The sequence below is a fragment of the Diadema antillarum genome, unplaced genomic scaffold (assembly GCF_040938485.1).
Source record: "Diadema antillarum isolate AM-2024a unplaced genomic scaffold, OU_Dant_1.0 seq00000667_RagTag, whole genome shotgun sequence".
NCBI classification, from domain to species: Eukaryota; Metazoa; Echinodermata; class Echinoidea; order Diadematoida; family Diadematidae; genus Diadema; species Diadema antillarum.
In genome coordinates this window covers 176,533-197,532 of record NW_027271577.1, presented here as the reverse complement: position 1 = coordinate 197,532, position 21,000 = coordinate 176,533, and the positions used below count along the sequence as shown (strand labels likewise).

At 38.8% G+C, this 21,000-nt stretch overlaps 1 protein-coding gene across 1 annotated transcript in view; it reads right to left on the bottom strand.

Annotated features, from left to right (window-relative positions):
* LOC139736849 (uncharacterized) overlaps window positions 1-6,270 on the bottom strand; it is a 118,568-nt gene extending 112,298 nt beyond the window's left edge. The window contains exon 1 of the mRNA XM_071647511.1: window positions 5,566-6,270. Coding sequence (XP_071503612.1) covers window positions 5,566-5,791 — 226 coding nt within the window. The 5' untranslated portion in view covers window positions 5,792-6,270. The remainder of the gene's footprint in view (window positions 1-5,565) is intronic.
* Window positions 6,271-21,000: the final 14,730 nt, after the last annotated feature.

The following is a 21,000-nucleotide window of genomic DNA, read 5'->3' as shown; positions in this document are numbered from 1 at the left end:
AATATCAGCGATTATCCTGAATATACTAGCTACAACGGCCAGGGAATTCCCGCCTAATAGGGTACAGTAAGTTGCGGACATATCCCTGGATATTGCGCATCGTGAAAACGAGAGAGATAAATAATTATATAGAGAAGCAACGCTACATGTGAACACACGTCACAGGTTGGATACAGGGTTATAAGATTATGCAAACAACATAATAAACACACCAGCCAATAGACTCTCTCAGATAAGTCGTTTTAAGCAATCAAACAACGCAATTTCATTTTTATCTGTCAGTTTATGGGGTCAGTTATAGACTGTGGTATGATCCATTGCCAGATGACGCAATGAATAGAAACCAAGTATGGAAAGAAAGGAGAGGAACAAATTATTACCAGATTTTTCTACCGAGTCCGTAATATTGGTAACCACGGTCAATGTTATACCTAAAACAGTAGCCGCGATATTGCGGACTATAATATAGAGGAAATAGACTCAAGGGATATTACTCAAGCATTTACATCACTGTACCATATATATATATATATATATATATATATATATATATATATATATATATATATATATACATTTATATATTCATCTTGGAATTTTCCACGTGTTGGACTTCGAATGTTATGATTAATAGAAGAATGAGTCTCAAATACGCCATCTGTAGATCCAGCAAGAAGGTTACACTACACTGACGAAGGCCTGAGGCAGGCTGAAAATTTTGTGAATAAAAACCTTCTTGTTGGATCTACAGATGGCGTAATTTGAGACTCATTCTTATATTTATACGAATATATACAGCTGTGTTATTCATGTGTGTGAGTGTGCGTTTGGAGGAGAAATGGGAAAAAATTACACAATAAAAGTTCTTGTTTATGTGTACGTGCAGGTCAGTGTCGGTTGTATAAGTTCGTCACAAACAGATTCGCCATGGTATTTGCAGATGTAGACTGTGTTCATGACTTCGATATACTGTATAACTATAGAAGCCTAATCTTATGGTTAAACAAGTACCAGCCAGTTTCAAAATCAAAGGGAAAAAGAAGATTACAATAGCTGGCGGAACCGTTATTCTGTCAACCGTTTCTTTCTTTGAACACCATAAATGTTTGATTAATGAAGTCATAACATCAGCCATGCCCCTATAAAGCTTTCCCCCCCCCCCCTAGCAGTGTAATATGCATTCCAGCACCCATAATATGCATTCCAGCACCCATGAAATATCTTTGCAGTCCACCCACGTAACTGGTTTGTGTTTAGTGAAGTGGATATTCACCATAATTCAACATGCAACATTGAACTGCTGTTGAAGCGTGTGAACATCACTCCAAGCCCAATCAAAGTGTGATGCAAATGGAAGAAGATTGAGGTCTCTCCGAGCTCAGTCGATGGGCACGATTTACATTTTTCGTGTACTCTTTAAAGAAATGTCAGCGTGGTGCTTGATTCGTGGGGCACCCATGACAAATGAGGCAACTTTGGCTGTATATTGAATGAGGATTTCTAATTGTGAACTGACGTAGATTATCTGCTTGTCTTTCGAAACCTTCAAAGTGTACTCTGCTGGCCTTCGCAGACCGGAACTGCGGGGCCCCACAGAAAGAGCGAAGGATGGCGAGAAGAGGCACACAAGTACTGGCAAACTTATGACAGGTGCAGGCTGACCATTGTGCAACACAAAAATGAATATTCCGGAGAATAAGGAACTCGCTAGCCAAGAAATAACGTGAAGTCTTGATGTATTGAATCTTTTCTCTCTTTTTCTTTTAATTCTTCTCTCTATATCAAGTCAACTCGATGTTAAAATGACTCCCAGTTGTGAATATGATAAGTGTAGAAGAATTGTCAGGACCAATGGAATTCATATAGGTGAACCACTGGGGATGAAATGATAATAAAGAAAAAAAATGTTTCTGTCACACTAGAGAACAGAGAACTGAAGTTTTGACTGACTACAATGAACTTCTCCTGTATGGGAGATGATGTTCTGAGTTTATTTGCATCGCTGACCTTCTGATAATCCTCGCAAACATGACTTCATCATTGCTCGTTGGTAATCATAATTGACAACTGTCAAATTCTAGTTTGAACATTTATTTGTTTGTTTTCGCTCTGCTTTGTTTTTGTTTTTGTTTTTCGCTTTCTGCTTTTTTGTATTTTTTGTTGTTATTATCTTTTTTTACTTCAGCCTGAAACCAGGGAGTGATCCAAGTTTGGAAGCATGATAAGAAAACGGTAATGAAATTTCAGTTCCCGTGTCACGTTCGCTCTTTTCTTTTTCTTCAAAATTCAGACATTGTCAGAGGTATGGTCTGTGTCTGTTGAATCCCCTCAGACTGAAGCAGATCGCAGTAACAGATGAAAAGCATGAAAATTGTATTACTTCTAGCTTTCACCCCCCAAAAAAACATTATTGAAAATGAAACTTTTCTGTCCGATAAGGTTAATGCAAAACGCTGCCTCGTCAGGCTCGAATTACGCCGAGAAAATAGCCTACTTACTCGACATGATTGAGAAACAAATCACAGAGCCGGGCTCATGTTTGAAATTGAGATTTGACTCATATTACAGAAGGCTTTATTTATACAACGCATCACCGCTGGAATATGAATGTACGGAGCACAATCTGGTCCGTGTACACTGTATGTCTTCCGCTCTATTTGCCTAGCCTTCGAACAAATATTGATCTATTTGTTTGCGAAAGAGTTTATCTGAAGGTGAATGGATTTTGTATGGTACAAAGTATTGTGTAGACATGTATTATTATGTGAAGCTAACAGGAAGCTCAAAGATATGAAGAAATATGAACGCATAAGGCAGCCATATCTCCCCCATCTTTTTGTCAACATACCTGACATTTTGGGTGAAATGAAGAAAAAAAGGACAGGAATTCCGGGGGCGTGTGAATATGTATAAAACACATTGCTTTGCATGCGCAGGGTATCTGTCTCGAAAAAGAAACGTATAAAACTCATCACAATGATATGAATAAATACCTCGAGAAGAGACATCGGACAGTGCTATTTCGTAAACATCTGCTTCGATGCGGAACGTTAAAGACTTGTAGTATCAATGCTATATACTTCGTAAACATCTGATTCGATACGGAACTTTAAATACTTGGACTAATGCTTGTATTACTGTTGTTTGGTATCCTGGTCATCAACTCGCGGGCTAGAAACTCCCGGCCCGGTAATGTGGTCGTATAGGCCTATAGTGTCACTAGTAATTAGGCCATTGACGTTCATTTAAGATTCCGGCCTTAGTGTTTGAGCTACCATTGTATGCAACTCGCTGCTCAAACAATGTTTGAATTCCACACGTCGCTGTCTTTCCGACTGGCTGCTCGGTTGCTCGTCTTTACATTTCTTTTTTGTAGGTGCTATGCACGAACATACGATTTCTCAAGCGTTATCCAAGATATCATCGGAATTTTCCATTGTTTTGAGGAGCACGTTGTGGCCATTTTTAGAGGTACAGCGTCATTTATGCCATTTGCATATCTTGCTACCGAATCTCCGACCTCTGCATAGCGTGCTTGAAATAATGTAGATATACTGACGCAAAATACTCCTTCATTGCCTTTTATCTACATAGGCTTGATTATGCATAATACACTATTATGTCATCCGTAGGGCATGAGCAAAATAACAAATTAAAATGTATTGATTTCGATTCAATTCGTAATGAATATCGTCTACGTTGATGAGACATGATAACAATTGAGTTAGATTTTAGAGGTATAAAGAATAAAAGATCCGCTGCAGAAGATATTGTTTGCCAATGAAAATGAGAAAGATCTCAGACTGATGTTGCATGCGGTTATAAATGCTTGAATAATACACTTGACGTGTGTTACATCTCCTATTTACGTACTGAATGAGCATGAGCAACTGTGCGCATAGCTCCCTTGGCGTTGATTTCACCGAAAGCTTATGTGTAAGTACCTTACTTATGGTGTAAGGGCGTGAAACCCCCTCGAACTTTGCCATGTTTACTCGCATCATCTGTGGATGACATGGAAATCGTATGTAGTCTATATCTAAGGTAAATACAGCACTGCTGTTGTAACTAAACGTGCACAACATGTTGGTTTCGATTTGATGTAACTTATCTAAAGATATCTGTTTGGAATTATTCTTTGGACTTGATGTTGATACTTTTCCTTTACATCAAGAAATGAATCAACAACTTCCATCGTAGGCTTGGAAAGAAAGATGACACTTCAGATTAGCGAGAAACGAACTCTGGGGTGCTGTGATTTAATTTAATTTAAGCAATGTTTGGAATTATTCTTTGAATTAGATGTTATTATTTTTCCTTTACATCACGAAATGGATTAACAACTGCCAGTAAGCTTGGAAAGAAAGATGGCGCATCAGACTAGCGGGAAATGAACTCTGGGGTGCTGCTATTATACCATGTATACAGAGATGTGATCATTCTTCTTGGAAAAGTATCACTAGGGTAAGTGGGTATAATAAATTATGTCGACCTGGAAGTTCCGATGTCTAATAGTGCTTGTAGTATGGCGATGAAAGCTTTGGGCTCATGAATTAGAGATTTTGAGCTTCGTCTGCATGATCCATCAACGACATTTACCCATGCCGTTACATTTTGACTCAGGTGCACATAACGAGGATTGTGACCAGTGACGATAATGTCAGGACCCTGTTTCTCAGAGAGGCGCTCACACTCTCCGATGAGGCCACTCCGGCTCAATTAAAGTACATCATCATTATGATCGCTATTACAATTATCATAATCATAATTATCATTATGATTACCACCATCATCATCATCATCATCATTGCAACAACGTGCAGATTATCACAAAATTATTAGCATAAAACTGCTTCCCTTTTGTACTATTCCACTATTTAAGACCGGCATGGCGATCATATATTAGTGAGGATAAAGTTGAGGTGTGAGTTCCCTTCATTTTTTTTTCTCCCTCTACAATGAAATTACTAAGATCGCAACTCCTGATCTAATTTAAACAAACATGTCGGAAAAAAGGAACCAGGTATATCCTGGTGGTAATGTCGCTGCCCGGCAGCAGTAGATGACAGGTTCCAATCCCACTAGTTCTTTTTTTTTTTTCTAGACGTGTTTGTTAAAATTGCAGATCAGCAGTGTGTTGTGATATTTCAAATTTCACTTATAGAGGAAGAAAAAATTGAAGAAAACTCACACCTCAACCTTCACCCTCTGCTTAATAAATATCTTGCTTTCAATGACAAAGTTGTCTGGAACATAAGAAAATGACAATAATGATTATTACTGCATTTTATTTATTTATTTATTTATTTTGGGGGGTAAAGTGTATTCTCTTCAGTATTCAAATGTTCCCCAACAAGGGCCTGCAAATACTATGGCTCTGACGTTTTATACTCATTAACGTATGTATAATAGGTCATAATAATAATGGGAAAGCCAGTGGGTTTAACGTCATGTTGAGGTTGCACCCTATAGAGGAGGAGTCTAGGGCCTCATCCTCTGTGATACAGCTCTCCCATTGCAGTCACAGGCAGAAATTACGCATGAAACAAGATGTTCATGGCTCACCTCGGAGCTGTAACGCCTCCCCGAAATCTTCGGACATGTGATTTCTCGTGTTGAATCCAGGTGGTAGAAGCAGCATGAGGAAGAGGAAGAAGTAGACATAGATCCATTTTAAGGAGTCCATCAAGGTCTGCCCAGTGGAAGACATGATCGGCAATGGTTCAGGTCGCACCACTGGTCCAGGCGCCCGTCTGACTTTGCAAAATCGGCAGGTGCTGGTGCTGCTCATAACGTTAACAGTTGCCCTGCCAATCAAAGTATGTTCGTCTTTATCGATTGACAGAGCTATACACGTTGTTGGGAGCTGTTAGCATACACTAGGACCACAACAGGTAAGGGCAAGCGAGCTTATACCGCAAAAGTATGAATCACTCTACTAAAGGGCTCCGCTTCTGTTGACATGGAGTTCATGCGTTTGCTTTTTAATATACACCTTTGACTTTACACACCGATAGTCGCCCGAGTCAAATTCCAGTAGCACACCTCGATTGTGCCCTGGGAGGTTCTCCGCTCCTTGGATTACAGGGGCTGCTCGAAGTTGGACGATTATCTCTCTTAATGGGATGGAATGATCGGCATATTTGTACGTGTCGACCTAACAAACATCGCCTTCCGTCTCTACGCCACAGCTACGAGGTCGCGGACAAAATGAAATTTGCGATGCCCTGCGTGATAGATCCAACGCACCAAGGTGAAGAGCAGACAAACAAACGGGGGGAAAATGGAGGGACCTCTCGTCAAAAAAAAAAAAAATCAACAAATTCGAGGCACACTTGTAGTACAATATTGTCTGGCTTCTCTGTTTTTTTTTCCTCATCAAACAAGAACTCCCTCCACACAAGAAAAAAAAAACAACAACAAACAAACAAAATGTTAGGCTTGGATTCCCGGCTGATCCACAATCAGTGAGATAAGCCAAGAGCGAACTCAGGAAAAGGCTAAAAAGGGATGTCCCTCCTGATCCCTTCTCGATCTCGCTGAGATATCATTTCGCTCCCTGCGGGACGCTATTTCAATCTTCGGCTGGGGCTTATTGTGTGCAGCAAACCGGGTTATAACTAATCAGCGTTATACCGCCCCCATTTGGCACGGACCCTAAATCTCCGGCTCCGTCTGATCTCACACCTGTAAATGATTTTTTCATGGAGACGCACACTATATTCTTTTTTTTTTTCTTCTTCTTCTTCTTTGTTTTTAATTGACCTAAAAGTACGAGGTATGTATTATCTGCTGCGCGTTTTGTTTAGTTGACTGTATAAACTCACTTCTTTTGTTTCCAATCATACAATTTGCATGTGGGCAGGCGCTGATGCTTTAATGAGAATATACTGGAGACAAACCGCAGTCATATTCCGCTCCAAATCACTCAAAAACATCTTCATGCTTTGTGAATGAAAAAGAAACGATAAGGTCCCCAAATAATTCCAAGGAGAGAATATATATCCTTCGAGGTAGAAGGAATTTCCAAAGAGTTCACCTTCGTAAACAACAATCAATTAAGTCTCGTCGAACTGGTATTTTAGTTTGTTTTTAATACTTTTAACATAGTGCCTTTTCTCTGAGACAAATTAAAGGGACATTGTAGACGATTTACACAATTTTAGATTAGGTAGGACTGTACATAAAGTGATAGTGCCACGTATGGATTTGTGGAACTTATTGGGGTTCTTGATCAAACAAACCAATACTCTGAAAAACTCAAATCATATGTTTATACATTGAATAAGGATGATGACAGAGACATAGACATAGAGACATAGAGACCCATAGAGACTCAATCCAGTAAAGTAACAAGAAACAACATAATTCATTACAATACCATAATGTTCAACAAGTTCAACAAGTTCACCTGTGTTTTCTTCTATTGTTCTATCTGCTTGCATGGGCACCCAGTCATGCTTACTGATATGAAGTTGCTACACGCTATATGTCATCATTCTTGTTCACTGTGATTTGTTATGAATTTTGAAAACATTCTTATTTCTTATCCCAATCTCTGTATATCAAATTATGTGTCTTTGTGCCCAGTACAATCAGTTTGTAGGTGTTCAAATGCAAAAGCCTGAAAATCATCCGGAGTTCTCCTTTGAAAGGGGCTCCGGAAACTCCATTTCAATAGCAGGTACGTGCGAGACCTTCTTGGTTCCACTCTCATCGTTTCATCATCCATTGTTTTATAGAGGCAATTGTCTTTTGTCCTGAAATCTTTTGACTGTCAGCGAACCGTAATTCTTTCTCTCTTACATAAAAAAGCAAAGAATAGAACCATTCTCTCACCATCGCTGAATTAAATTCACTGGATGGAGTTAAAACACTGCTTTTGCTATAGTAAAAAAAAAAAAAGAATGAAAAAAAAAGAATAATAACTTTAAACGCCCGCACTGCAGACATACTGGTTATGACGGGCTGATTGCTATTATGTGGGCGTGCTTTGAACATTGAATAAACGGTCTATCCTTGTGGCTGCTCACAATTTTCAGAATTGTAGAACTTTGCTGATTGAGGTGTATCGTTATGTTTGTTTCTTTGTTCATTCGTTTTCCATCTAATTAGATGTCTAGATGACCCATTTTCAGCTGCACTAGCTGGTCTTTTATGGGGTCCAGTTGGATATATGAGGCGGACCATCTCACCGGATTATGCTCCCTGCTCTTTGAAATGAATGAATGAAGAGGAATCTCTTACGTGCATTGAGTTGTGTCTCTCTATAACACGGGACCTCCATTTTATGTCTTATTAAGGGACAGCTAGTGTTTTGCCTCTTCCAGAGGAGAAGGTATGAATGTTAATACGCACAACATCAAGACTCGGAAATCGAACCTGGGTCATACAACTGTCATATGGGGTGGGAGGTACCGCCCAATGTTCAAATACATGGAAAAAAATCATACCTAACAATATCACCATGCCGATAAACAACTGTCCCTTAAATGGTTTATTCTAACTTGTTTGTTTATAATCCTAGCAAATGTTGAGAATAATTGGTTTGAAGCAGATTGATTTGCATCTCAGATTTTTTCACACTGGAAACATTATGTAAGAGTTTCTTTATTAATGTCCATGCCGTGAGTCTAATTGGCTTCCTATTCTACGATGAGTGATTTCACTAGACTGGCCCTCTCAATTACGAAATCGTAATTATCTCCCCTCAGCCTTGCTCATTTTGAATATCCCATCGACAGAAATCCCCTTCATACATGTACTTGCCGATTCGTTTCGCAACCATAATGGTAGTCGATGAGCCATCGAACGCAAATGTTTGATCGTTGGCGACGTACTGTCTTCTTGGCCTCGCGCGCTAGGGTCTTCGCGAAAACAATGCTGGTCTTTCTAGACGGGCAACCTCCAGTCGCAAAGGAAAACTTAGCTCGGAATCTTCCTGCAAGAAGGCTACTGTCGTGCTGCTTTGTGTACTGCATAAAGGAAAAAAAAAAACCCGGCCTTCATTGGTGAAGCCAGCGCATTATGCTTAGAAGCTCCACGTGATCAGCTTAAAAGCAGGAGGGCGTTAACAGCACTTTTCAGTTTGCTCGTTCACTGGTGTCGCGGTCTTGAGGGAGATTTACACGCGGAAAGGATTAGAGCAGGTCGCAGGCCGATACACTTGGCAATGTGGGATGGGGGAGGGGAACGAAATACTGTGGGCTAGCGCACTTAAGGCGTGATTCCACATCATGTACATTGGCTTTTATGACAAGAGTAGGCCTACTATCAGACAAACAGAAAAGTAAAGTTTCGTGACAATCGACAAAAAATAAGAAACTTCATAGACTTTTAAAGTTCTTTATGTTTCGTCATACTCAATGATAATAGTCGCAACAACAAACTCATGTTAATAAAGGTGATGATACCATATATGTCACCAAGATTACTAAGTTTCCTCGTTTTCATGAAATCAGTATACACATTGTTTAGTGAGATTGTAGCCATTTTAAAACCAAGCAACAGGATAGAGAAGACAGCGGTTGGAATTGCTGAGTAATCGATCAAAAACATGGTCATTTTTCTTTTGTTTCTTTTGCAAACCAAAGAAAGAGTAACTGAGAGGGAATTACATCGTCGCCTTTTTCTCCCATCTGCGTGCCTAAATTCGATCCAAACACACAACTTTAAGATGTCATAACTTTCTTATTACAACATCCGATGTTGGTTAGACCTCTACCAAAGTGTCTGTCTGTTTTTACTCTGTGTATTTATCTGATTAAAAGTCAACTTAGACATGGAAAGCCACTGCACTTTACGTCACCTTTGAAATAATCTCAGGAGACTGTATTTGATGACATGCTATAGGATGAGTCGGCACATTTTTCTTTTCTTTTTGTTTTGGTCAGACAAGTGAGACAAATTTGTCAGCAGGGACCCTGCAACTTCTGTTGTTTCTTGGCGCTCACCCTTAGTGTGTCAAAATGAAGTATTTCCTCCGAAGGACCGGGAGAAAGTTCTCCTGGTCCAGTCTGAAGTATATTATGATAATACTCAAAGGTAAGATTAAAAAAAAGAAAAAAAGCTGAGACGCGGACTGCAGAAGGACTTAACTCACCGGATTCCATTATTACCATCAGCACGTGATCAGCAAGTTGGAGCCAAGTAACTCCCACCCAGTAACGAAGAGATTTCTTTTCTTAACAGAAGTCCTTAGAATAACGTCATCCGCTGAAGCGAATATTTCCCTCAGCTACAGACGTGTGCCGTGTGTTACTTTCTCTCTCTTTTTTTTTTAACTTAGAGATAATTCAACTCATCTAAAGATGGGAAAATGATATGTTAACATCTTGCAAACACGAGGTTAGATAATTTGTTTTAACATTTCGGTTTCTTCAAGCACTCGATTGTGTAAATAGAAAACCCATCATATCAATCTTTACAAGAACAGCAAACAACAACTGATTACTGGGATATAAGTTGACAAAAAAAGAGACTACGAAATCGTGCGGTTGGGTCCAAGGTAACTGCTAAAATATTATAGGTACAGGACACAACCTTGTCTTGTCAGCAACCCCCATCCCACACACTTCCCGCCACACTTCTTCCGACGACATTCTGTATCTAGAGTATATAGCGGGCGGTAATTTTAGCGCACATCACCTCCGCAACTTGTTAGGAGATTGAAGCCAAGAGCTCTTTAAATAACCTTGAAGTGCCAAGGGTGTTTGCCAAGGTTCCATCAAGGAAGTAGGATGTGATTCGTCAGGTAAGTTCTGTCTACATTTTTATCGTCGAGATCATGCCTTTTAATGACAGAAAAAGATGATAATGTGACACTTCCTTATAGATTAAGAAACAGAGGCCATCAAGGGATTGATGTTGGAAATAATAACGTACACATCATGGCATAAATTTTAGTGTTGCATCTGCGATTCCCAATTCTGCTTTCATTTCCTAAGATGCACCAATAATTTGATTTTAACCTCTATGAGCTTATAAAAATTAATGTGTTCTGATGAGATGAATGCCTTTTTTTTCAAAGACAACATACGAAAAAAAGCATACCAGACAAGATAATAAAACACTACAGTGACGCAGATGCATTCATAGGTGTACAAGACGATACTAGTGTAAAATGTTATGAGTACGACGTGACTTGAGAATGATTGATTTGTACAAGAAGATGTTCTTGTCATCTATTTAATGCCCCTGCGTAGTCTGTTAGGATGGTTTTACATGTGAGAAATCTAGGGGCCAAAGACAGATAAGAAGAAGAAGAAGAAGAAGAAGAAGAAGAAGAAGAAGAAGAAAATTCCCTCAGCGTTAAACATTAAACCTAAACATTCTTGATTCGAGAAATTTATTTCTGGTACGAGAGGAGCGAAGTGTCAGAAAATGTAAGTAAGTGTCTGATATATTGCCAGTACTGGATGAACATCGAATGCCGTTCCTTCATTTCATCGTAACGTTGTGGCGAGGGAGCCATAAACAGATCAGATGCGTCACTAAGAAAATAGGGAGTAATTCAAGGCAGCCAAGGTGAGTTAGGGCCGCCTGTCATATGGCAAGCCAAATGTCCCATAAATCGAAAAACTTGGTTTATCGACCGATGAATTAAAAAAAAAAAACAAACAAACAAATAAACAAACAAAATTAGTTTATCAATATTTTTTTTTGTAGAGTGAAAACTACACTTTATCGAGCGAAAGTTCATCCTGTTAAACCTAGTTATCCACGGATAATCTAAGTATTTTGACAATAAATCAAGTTTATAGAGCGACGAACTAAGTTTCTTTCGAGCGATATACTGAGTTTAACGCCGACAAGTCTAAACTCAGCTTATCGCCTTTCTGGGACATTTGGCTTGCCATACTGTCATACCGGCAGGAACGTCGAGGAGGAGGGAAGGGGCTAACCCAGTGACCGTAACGACCTTGAATGACAGACAGAGAATGGGATGGGGGCGCTCCAACGAGAGATATCAATTAACCTTCAACCCCCTTGAGACTTCTAACGACACCAATGTCAGACTTTGTAGCCTTAGCGAAATAATAATTGTGATCGTTGTGGCATAATCATGGTATAGCCTTACGATTACTTTATGAAACATTAATACATCACGTTTTACGACGTGTTGATAATTCATCTTACTTTGTAATCCTTGCAAGTCAAATGCATGTGACACGTAGAATTGATGTTTCAGTTCATATCACATTATTTTAGTTATCATTGTTCTTTTAAAGATTAAATTGGTAAACAAGACAGGTTTCACTTGCTATCAATTTCTGAGCAACTGAGTAAGTCAGCACATCGTCTTCATCGGTTGCAAAAAGTATATATTTTTTTCTTTTCTTTCTTTCTTCACATTCAGGTGAGGATGCAGCTCTTAGGAGTCAAATGATACGATGAATAAGTCTTTACTTCACGTGTATTGATGCCTGTGGTACTAGATTACCGTTCTTCTTTTCTTCATGTTGTATTTCATGATTTGGTCGCTCATCGCAGAAACGCATACGATACAAGACGAGTATAGTCTTTTCCTCCAGTCACCTGCTGATTCGGTTCTGGGAATTCTAAAGAGGTTGTTGAACGGAGGCGTACTAAAAGTCAGGGACGCGTTTGGGTATGAACAACCAATGAGATGAGTTTTAACTTTCCCTTCCGATATTTTATTTTTTGTTGTTGTTGCTGCTGCTGCAGTTGTTGTTGCTATTGTTGTTGTTATTTTCCCCACTATCCTATTTCTTTGAGTTGCACTTTTCATTCTATCTTTCAAGGCACCGGGGCCTCTCTGGATTATTAACAATCCTCAAAAGCCCAATCAGAGTATCATTTGCTTCTTGTGCCTTACACTTTGGGAGATATATTGGTCGCATATGAGGGCCATCAAACTGTGGGAAGACGAGAAAAACAAGAGATGACAGACGAATGAAAGAAACAAGGGACGTGCAGCTACATTAGAATTACAAGAACAAGGACCCTGGGACTGACGCACAGAAGTATGACGATTCTTTGCAGCAAAATAACATTGTGAACAAATCCAGTGGTGTTTTACATACATGTTCCAGGGTTGTAGAGGGCAGAACAGTTGACTGCGGCATCTGTAGATTCAGTGTTCCGAGATGACGGTCTTGATAGGGTTAGTTGAATTCTACCAACAACAAAAAAAGAATTCAGTCTTAATTCGATAATGGCTTGAGTTTTCTGACTACGAAAGAACTATTTGATTGTGGAGGATGATAAGCCATTCATCCTAATTGGTTCTTGAAAAAGATTGATATTGCTTACAAGTCAAATAGCCTTTAGTCAAGTGTCCCTTTAATATTACATGCTAGAAAATTTCTTTCATATCTTTGCCCTACTGTGACATCACATTTTTTTAGAAACCTTCTTATCTAGCGATGAGGGGAACATGGATTAACCAAAGTCTTGAAATTTCATAACATTTGAAGGAACTGTCCTTTTTTTTTCTTCAGCTTCACTAAGGTGTACTGCGTTCAAAAGATCCGAATGTATTCCGCAAATGTCCTCTTTTTTAAAATCATTTTCATCATTAGGTATGGAGATGGGCACATAATTGCATTTGCTCTTTCAAATAGGGCCTACTTGAACTTGTTTCCCCTGGATTCCCCCTCACACCCCCTACCCCCCCCCCCCCCCCTCACACCCCCTACCCCCCCCACACACACACACACACACACATTGCAAAACATTCCGCGGCCCCAGTGGCGAGCAGTAGTACGCGCTCACAGCATGACAAGACACATCTTCAAACGAGTGCCAAGTGCCTGTCGATAACACTTTTTCTTAACAATGTGTCCATGTTCCTAATTTCCTCCCCTCTCCTCCCCCTCTTTCTCCCACTGTCCCTATCTCATATGACAGAAAACAAAGATGATGACTGCTTTTCTACTACACTATAGATTCTACACGACTTTCATATTGAAACAGGATACAGAAGAGTTTTTGAAAGAAAGTGCTTTTTCAATGCTGCAAATCGACAAACTTTCCAGTGAGCAACCGAACATGTGATAACATGTCACTTGCAGTATCGGTTATCATATCATCGATGGCATCGATAGACTCACTGTCATACACATGAACTTGCACTGAGGGATATCATACATCCCCCCCCCCCCGTATTCTTTTAGAAATTATCATTCCTCGTACTAATCACTGTCATATCCATTCCATTTAAATGTACAAATGTAAAAAAAGAGGACTTAAAACATAACATCTCATGTCAAAGAATGCAATAAACAGATGTGAAAGAAGTTTGAAAGTATTAACAACATGACTCCCCTCCCCTCCCAACTATGCACAGTAAGTCATAATTATTACCCATAATAAATATCTTTCCGAACATAAGTGAGCAGTAAACTGAAAACGAACAAAATTTTTGAAATAGGCGAACGCATACACTGACACATAGACACACATGCACACACACACACACACACACACACACACACACACACACACACACACAAGCACATAATGCACTCAATCACTTACAAAATGGATCAAAATTGTACATTGCAAGCAATTAGATACTAAAGTTAGTCGTTATTCTACATTTAAAATAATAAAATCACGGCTCTGCAGCGCAAAAGCGTGCGATGAACTTGAAGGATGTCCCTTTGTCTCAACAGGGCAAGTCAGTAGTCTTGCGTCAGAAAGGATTGTGTTGCTTTATCTTCTGTGGGTGCCACCAGTTTTATCGCCCACTTTTCGGAAGTCCGAGAACTTGACAAATTTTGCGACGAAAGAGGACTAACTAATAACTCGTTTAACTTTGGGGGAAGGGGAGGGGATGGGGAGGGGGAGGGGATCGGAGGGGAGCAATGTGTTTAATACTGTCGAGTGCGTTTTTGTTTTTGTTTTTACATTCTTTCTGAATACATCTCGAAGCATCATTCGTCATGACGCAATTTTTTTTTCTGAGATAAAGTATTTCTTATTTTACAGATAAGCCTGCCTCATTGAATGGTGAATAATTCGCAACGTGGCTCCCAGAAATAACTACATGTTATCAGCACATAAAAGATCACGAAGCCGAGTAGAACACCTGTTTAAGCGTGGTGAGGTGTTATCCTTTTTCTTTCAGTTAAAGGTCAGAAGAATAACAGGTACATCAAAAACGGAAAGGAATAGGGTGGGGACCGAAAGGGGGCTTCTTATAATCCGTTCTGTTCCACGGCCCCCAACAACTATCTAAGTATTAACAACAGGGGGAAGGTGTGGAAAGATAACGCGGTAAGAAATTGGGCAGGTATTCTCTGAAACCTTAGCACGACGTTCGCCCACGTGTTCAGAATTAATTCTCAATCAAAAGTGTGCTGGTTTCACCTGTATCAATTGCAATTATAGTAACGACCCTGCCGCCATATTTCAGAAATATTTTATAGAATCGTGTGCACTGCAGAAGTATAGTACTAGCAGGATTTGTAGTAACATTACAAAGTATAGATAGTAGCAGCAGCAGTAGTAGTAGTAGCGAGAGTATATAGTATCTGAAGCAGTAGAAGTGATGGTTGTAATACAGTGTGTTCACGATTAAATGGGAAGAGATTATTTTTGTCTCTTCTAATATCCTACTGAATATCACGCTAACGGATCTTGAAACCCCTGTCGGACGGCGACGGCATTGTTCAAAGGAAGAACATTATTATTGTGTGTGCGAAAAGATGTCCCTGATAGTTAGAGGCAGCGATGCCAAGATGGCGGTAATATGTGCAGAAAAACATAAACAAAAGCGTCAGTTGTCCCAGTGAGAGATAATTGATCAACCAACCGTGTTTCGATCACGCGTCCAATCTCTCCATCTCTTTCATACTTTTAGCTTGCCAGGAAAAAAAGAAAAGAAAAAAAAAAGCGACTAATCATTTCTGAAATGTGAGCAGACGGCAATGCACTTGCGTGGTTGTTGACTGTTGTTATTATGACGTCATTGCACTTGTTGGAGAGATTATGTCATTGCACCAAAAGGTATATATGTGACATATTGCCGAATTTGTCCTCATAAGATATGCCCATTTATATGTTGCTTGTCGAGGCGCCGAGTTAGTAAGTCATCTACCTGAAGTGAAAAACAATGCCGTTCGATATATGTCTGAGCTTCAATGTACAGAACCCTTTTGAAAAGCTGATATAGCTTGAAATACGTAGGTCGCGGAGGGGGGGGGGGGGATTGAAGAAGACAGAGCGACTTGAAAACAAACAAAAATAAACACACACGCACACACACACACACACACACAAACTTCGGGGAGGGATAGAAGATTGTGCCTGCCTGCATGTGTGTCCGTATAATTGTGATTATAGATTATTTCTCCTTATTTTTTCTTTGAAAAAAAAAAGAGTTGTAACGAACGCAATAAATATTCTGTGTCTTCATCCCCCAATCCCGCACTTTGAAAGTGCAATGGAATTTATTACGATGAAATGATGAGAGTCCTCTCACACAGAGATCGTTGTGAGCGTCGTTATTCCGCTAGATGGCGCTGTTCAATTACAGCCTGCATACAACGAGTTTCGAGAACTGAGTGCCAATAACCGATCCCCAACAAACAATGATAACAAATGCTTGCGTCAACGTCCACCCCCTCACAATTCCTGCCTGTCTTGTCACTTATGATATATCGTAGAACATAAGGGATAAAATTTCTTCAAATTAATTACAGACGGCAGTATTCCATGATCTAATATTAAACCACCAAGAGAAAGCATAATGTAGTTGATGATGGAGCAATGTCTTTATTTTTATTGTCCTCTGTTCATTTATTAAGCCTTAATAAACAAAATATCTTTCATTCTTTTGTTCTTTTGTCCAGAGGATTAAAGTTAAGGGAGTATGAAATCCAAATATACATGTCGATTGAGGATGTAGTAGAACAGATCGATGCAGTTTTCTCATCCAGCAATGGCGTCACCCAAGCTTTAAAAAAAATCATAACTTTTCAAAAAATTATTGTCTAAAACTTCGCTGATAAGTTTTACTATTAGAAAATAGCTGCATTCATTTAAACAGCATAGTTATGCATTAAGGTTTCATTCTCCCTTTTAAACTTGTTCATTAATTTGCTGCCACATTTTATTACCACTGAGTCGGTGTAATTATGATTTACTTGACTGGCTCATTATTCAACTCTTTTATTCATCCATTTCTTCTCTTTATATTTTTTATCCACTCTTTCTTTCGCACTTTTATAAGGGTCACGTGTAAAGCAATTGTCGCATTTACGTTGTTGTTGCTGCTGCTGTTTTGTTTGTGTGTGTGGGGGGGGTCATCGAGATTCGTCTTCTTTTAGTCTATTATGTTTGTTGTTTCTTTCTGCATACCTCGTCGAACCGCCATGTGATGAACACAGGCGTACACATTGCTTTTCTGCATGTTTTTCGACAAGAAATGCTGAGTCACGCTTAATGAGCTATACTAGCTTTACTTATCTCGATCGACATTCATAATAGCACGATAAGCAAACTTGTTTCCATTCAATGGAATGCCATAGTTGATTCGAAATCTCCCAGACATGACAAAATACACGAGTGGCAGAGATGAGCAAATCAAGAATCCCATTGCAATGAAACTTGACTCTGCATTCGCTATAAAAGTTGTATGTTTAACCCTAAGTTATCTCAATAATTACGTGAACCTAGACTGAAATTTCACTTGTCACTTGAAACGAAGTGAACAGAGATATAACCAACGCAGTATTCCTTCATATCACAAAGTTGCCTTTATTTCGGTGGTATGATTGAAATGTTCACTGTATTATTCAGTCGTATCGTTGGACAGGTAACAGCAAACTTTAGTGAAGGCTATGCCTAACGATTTAGGCGAAGAACAATGAGAGATGTCATGTCTTGAATTCAAGAAGAAGTCAAAACTGACGTCCGGCGGCCTCTGACTCATGCCTGGAAATGTCTCTTCGAATGTGCAGGCGACTAGGTGATGACAACTGAGATTATAGGGTTACATCCTATGTTAACCTTTAAGGATCACTATACCGTATGATACCATTCACATCCAGCGGAGCTTCGATGGCTGTGAGAATGAAAGGGGAAGAGCTTTCTCACCTACTTATACTTGTCGTGCTTGTGGGCGGATGACAAATCACATTGCGTGGCACACCATAAGTGGAAATGTTCTTTCATCTTACTTCATCTCCCACAAGTCATTTGGTTTGGCACACAAGGACCTGAATGTTCTTTTCTCTTTAATTGCGTCATCTTAACGTCATAACTATTCATACTGACTTGAACGACCTTTCATTTCGTGGTGTGTATTCAATTAACCGAAACATTACATCGACGGTCAGAGTAAAATCCGTCTTTCTCTGTACAAGGGCGTAACTTCCTGGAACTTGCTTTGCAGACATATGTTCCCTATATTAATGACAAATAAGAAGATTGCGTGATGAAAAGTTGGCTGATTTCGCAGTGGAGATTATTCTTCTTTAACAACTGTGAAAATGATCCTTGAACATGATTTGACCTGTGATTACGAACAATTCATCTCCTAACGGTATATGTTCAGGGAAGCACGTTTCATCATGTCGAATAAATGTGATATTAATCCACAAAAACAACAAACGAAAAATGTGTTTTCCTCTAAAAGTATCATTCGGAATCGGCTTAAAGTTTTCACCTTCTTGTACAAATCGATTATGCAACTTTGCAATTATTTTATATTATTTGGATATGGAAGTAATTGAAATGAAATGAAATGAGGTAGAGTGTGCTATGAGAATTACAAAAAAAAACCGTGTGTTGAGCTTACAACACTTATGCATGTATAGTTTGCTTGAACGATGATTGAAGATTGAATCGATGTTATCATGTTCTAATAAAAGTTTGAGTCATAAGTCACAGTTTTATCTGTGTTCATTGTTTATTACTTGTCCTTTCAATAAGATTCAGTTGTAAATTATTTTCAATTCCACGTGAACGATCCCTACCATGTGTAGGATTTTGTTTGTAAAGCATGTGAATAATAATGATGTGATTTAAATGACTAAAATTACTGCTCTCCACCTTAATCAAAATGTGATGATTTTATATTATCATGTGCGGATGGTCAAATCACAAAACTACCTTAAAAGGAAGCGAGAATATCAATTAGACCCCTAGTGAAATGGTTATAAATAGAAGAACATTTTGCACTTTCACCAAGACGAGAGAAGAATCCATTCTTCTTCAAATGAAAGGACAGAAAAGCCATAAGCGCTGTTTTCCAAGTGTATTAAGCGACAGAACCCTAATAGAGTGTCGGAGGAGTGAAGAAACCCATAAGACTTTATAGTTTGTCTTGTATAATATTTAAAATAAATATGGACACCCGACTGACTCATTGATATACACTGTACATCTAATGAAACTTCTCTTTTTCAAACTTTGCGTTTACACAAATTCCTGATTGGCAAGATACATTCGGTTTATAAACCCAAATCAGAGGGTGGTGATTATCTTTGCACTATTTTGTGCCAGACAAAGTAAAGGACTCATTAACTCAACACACAATGACTAATTGCTTGGCAAAGAAGAAGGTAGTGATTATGAATAATGGGCACAGGTTATATTGACCTGTGCTATATACCACAAGCTACTGTGGACTCAGATGGACAAAGACATAATAAAGAAAGAAAAAAACTTTTGACAAGGTCAAAGCGGTCAGAACAGACGGTAATCCATGCCAGACCTGGGTATTTGGATATCCGTGTGGCTAAAGGTATGTCATCTGCTATAGGAAGCATCATATCAAGTGATACCTACTCCGACCATAGCTTAAAGTGGAACTCCCCTCCATGTTCAAGTTAACGATATTAAAAGAGAGTAAAGTTAGAAATATGAACCAGCGAAAGATACTGCTCATGAGGGGACTGCATTCTACAAGCAAGGCAATTTAGCAGTTCCCTCCGTTTCCGACAACCTTTCCTTGATACGATTCACAGTTTGCCTATATGCACCTGTATGCATTTCCTTCTTTTAAGAACTGATATAGCCATTGTCAAAATCTAGCAGCAATTAACTCATCTTGTATGTATGTATCGTATGTATATTGCATGTATGCATTACATGTATTACTGTACAAAATAATAATGGCATTAGTACGTAAAGCGGTTTTAAAATTACTTGCAAAAACAACACTTGTGGACATCAGTTCTTGTTGTTGCTGCTGCTGCTGCTGCTGTTTTCTTCTCAAAGTCTATTAAGGGATGGAGAAAGAATTTTGGTGGGAAGTAATATTTTTAAGAATAATAGTAATTAAAAAAATGCCATATAACCACTTATAACCGCTAGTATCTAATTGCGGTCAATCTGACATTTGCCCATTGATCTTCATTCTGTCTTCTTCTTATTTCGTTCGATTTTGTGAAATGGCTTGGAAATTTACATTAGGGGTAAAGTTTGTATCTACAAGTGAAAAAGAAAAAAACTACGTCATTGTCGAAGAAGGAGCGATATTCCACAAATATATTCGCTTGTTTTATACTGACACGTCGCCATTGGTAATATTTCTTACTTAACTTATCTGAAACAAAAGAATTGAATTCTCAACCAAATTGTTCATGGCACAAACAAGTGTTTTGGATTTTGATCTGTTTTGCTGCTTTTTATAGAAAGTGTACCGATAAGTCGCTTAACTGAGTAAAAACTGGAAATTACGTGATCAATCCATTAACAATGATTAATAGTGGTTTATCATTATTGTTTGTCTCCAATTTGCTAGAGGTTTGTTTTTGAGAAACAATTTTTGTGTTAAGATTGAACAAGATGTTTGATGTTTGACAGACGCATTTTTGTGAGCTCTTGCGTGTCCGTGTTTGAGCAAAAAATTACCTTGAAAATACGAGGGTAATTAAGGTAAGGTAAATTATTATCAATTGTCATTCACTTTCCAATCTATAGTTTGATTAGAAGACATTTCTATAATTGTTGATGTGATCATAAAGTATGCATGCTATTTCAAATGCATGATGTGTATAGAACTTCACATAATCAAATGAAGCA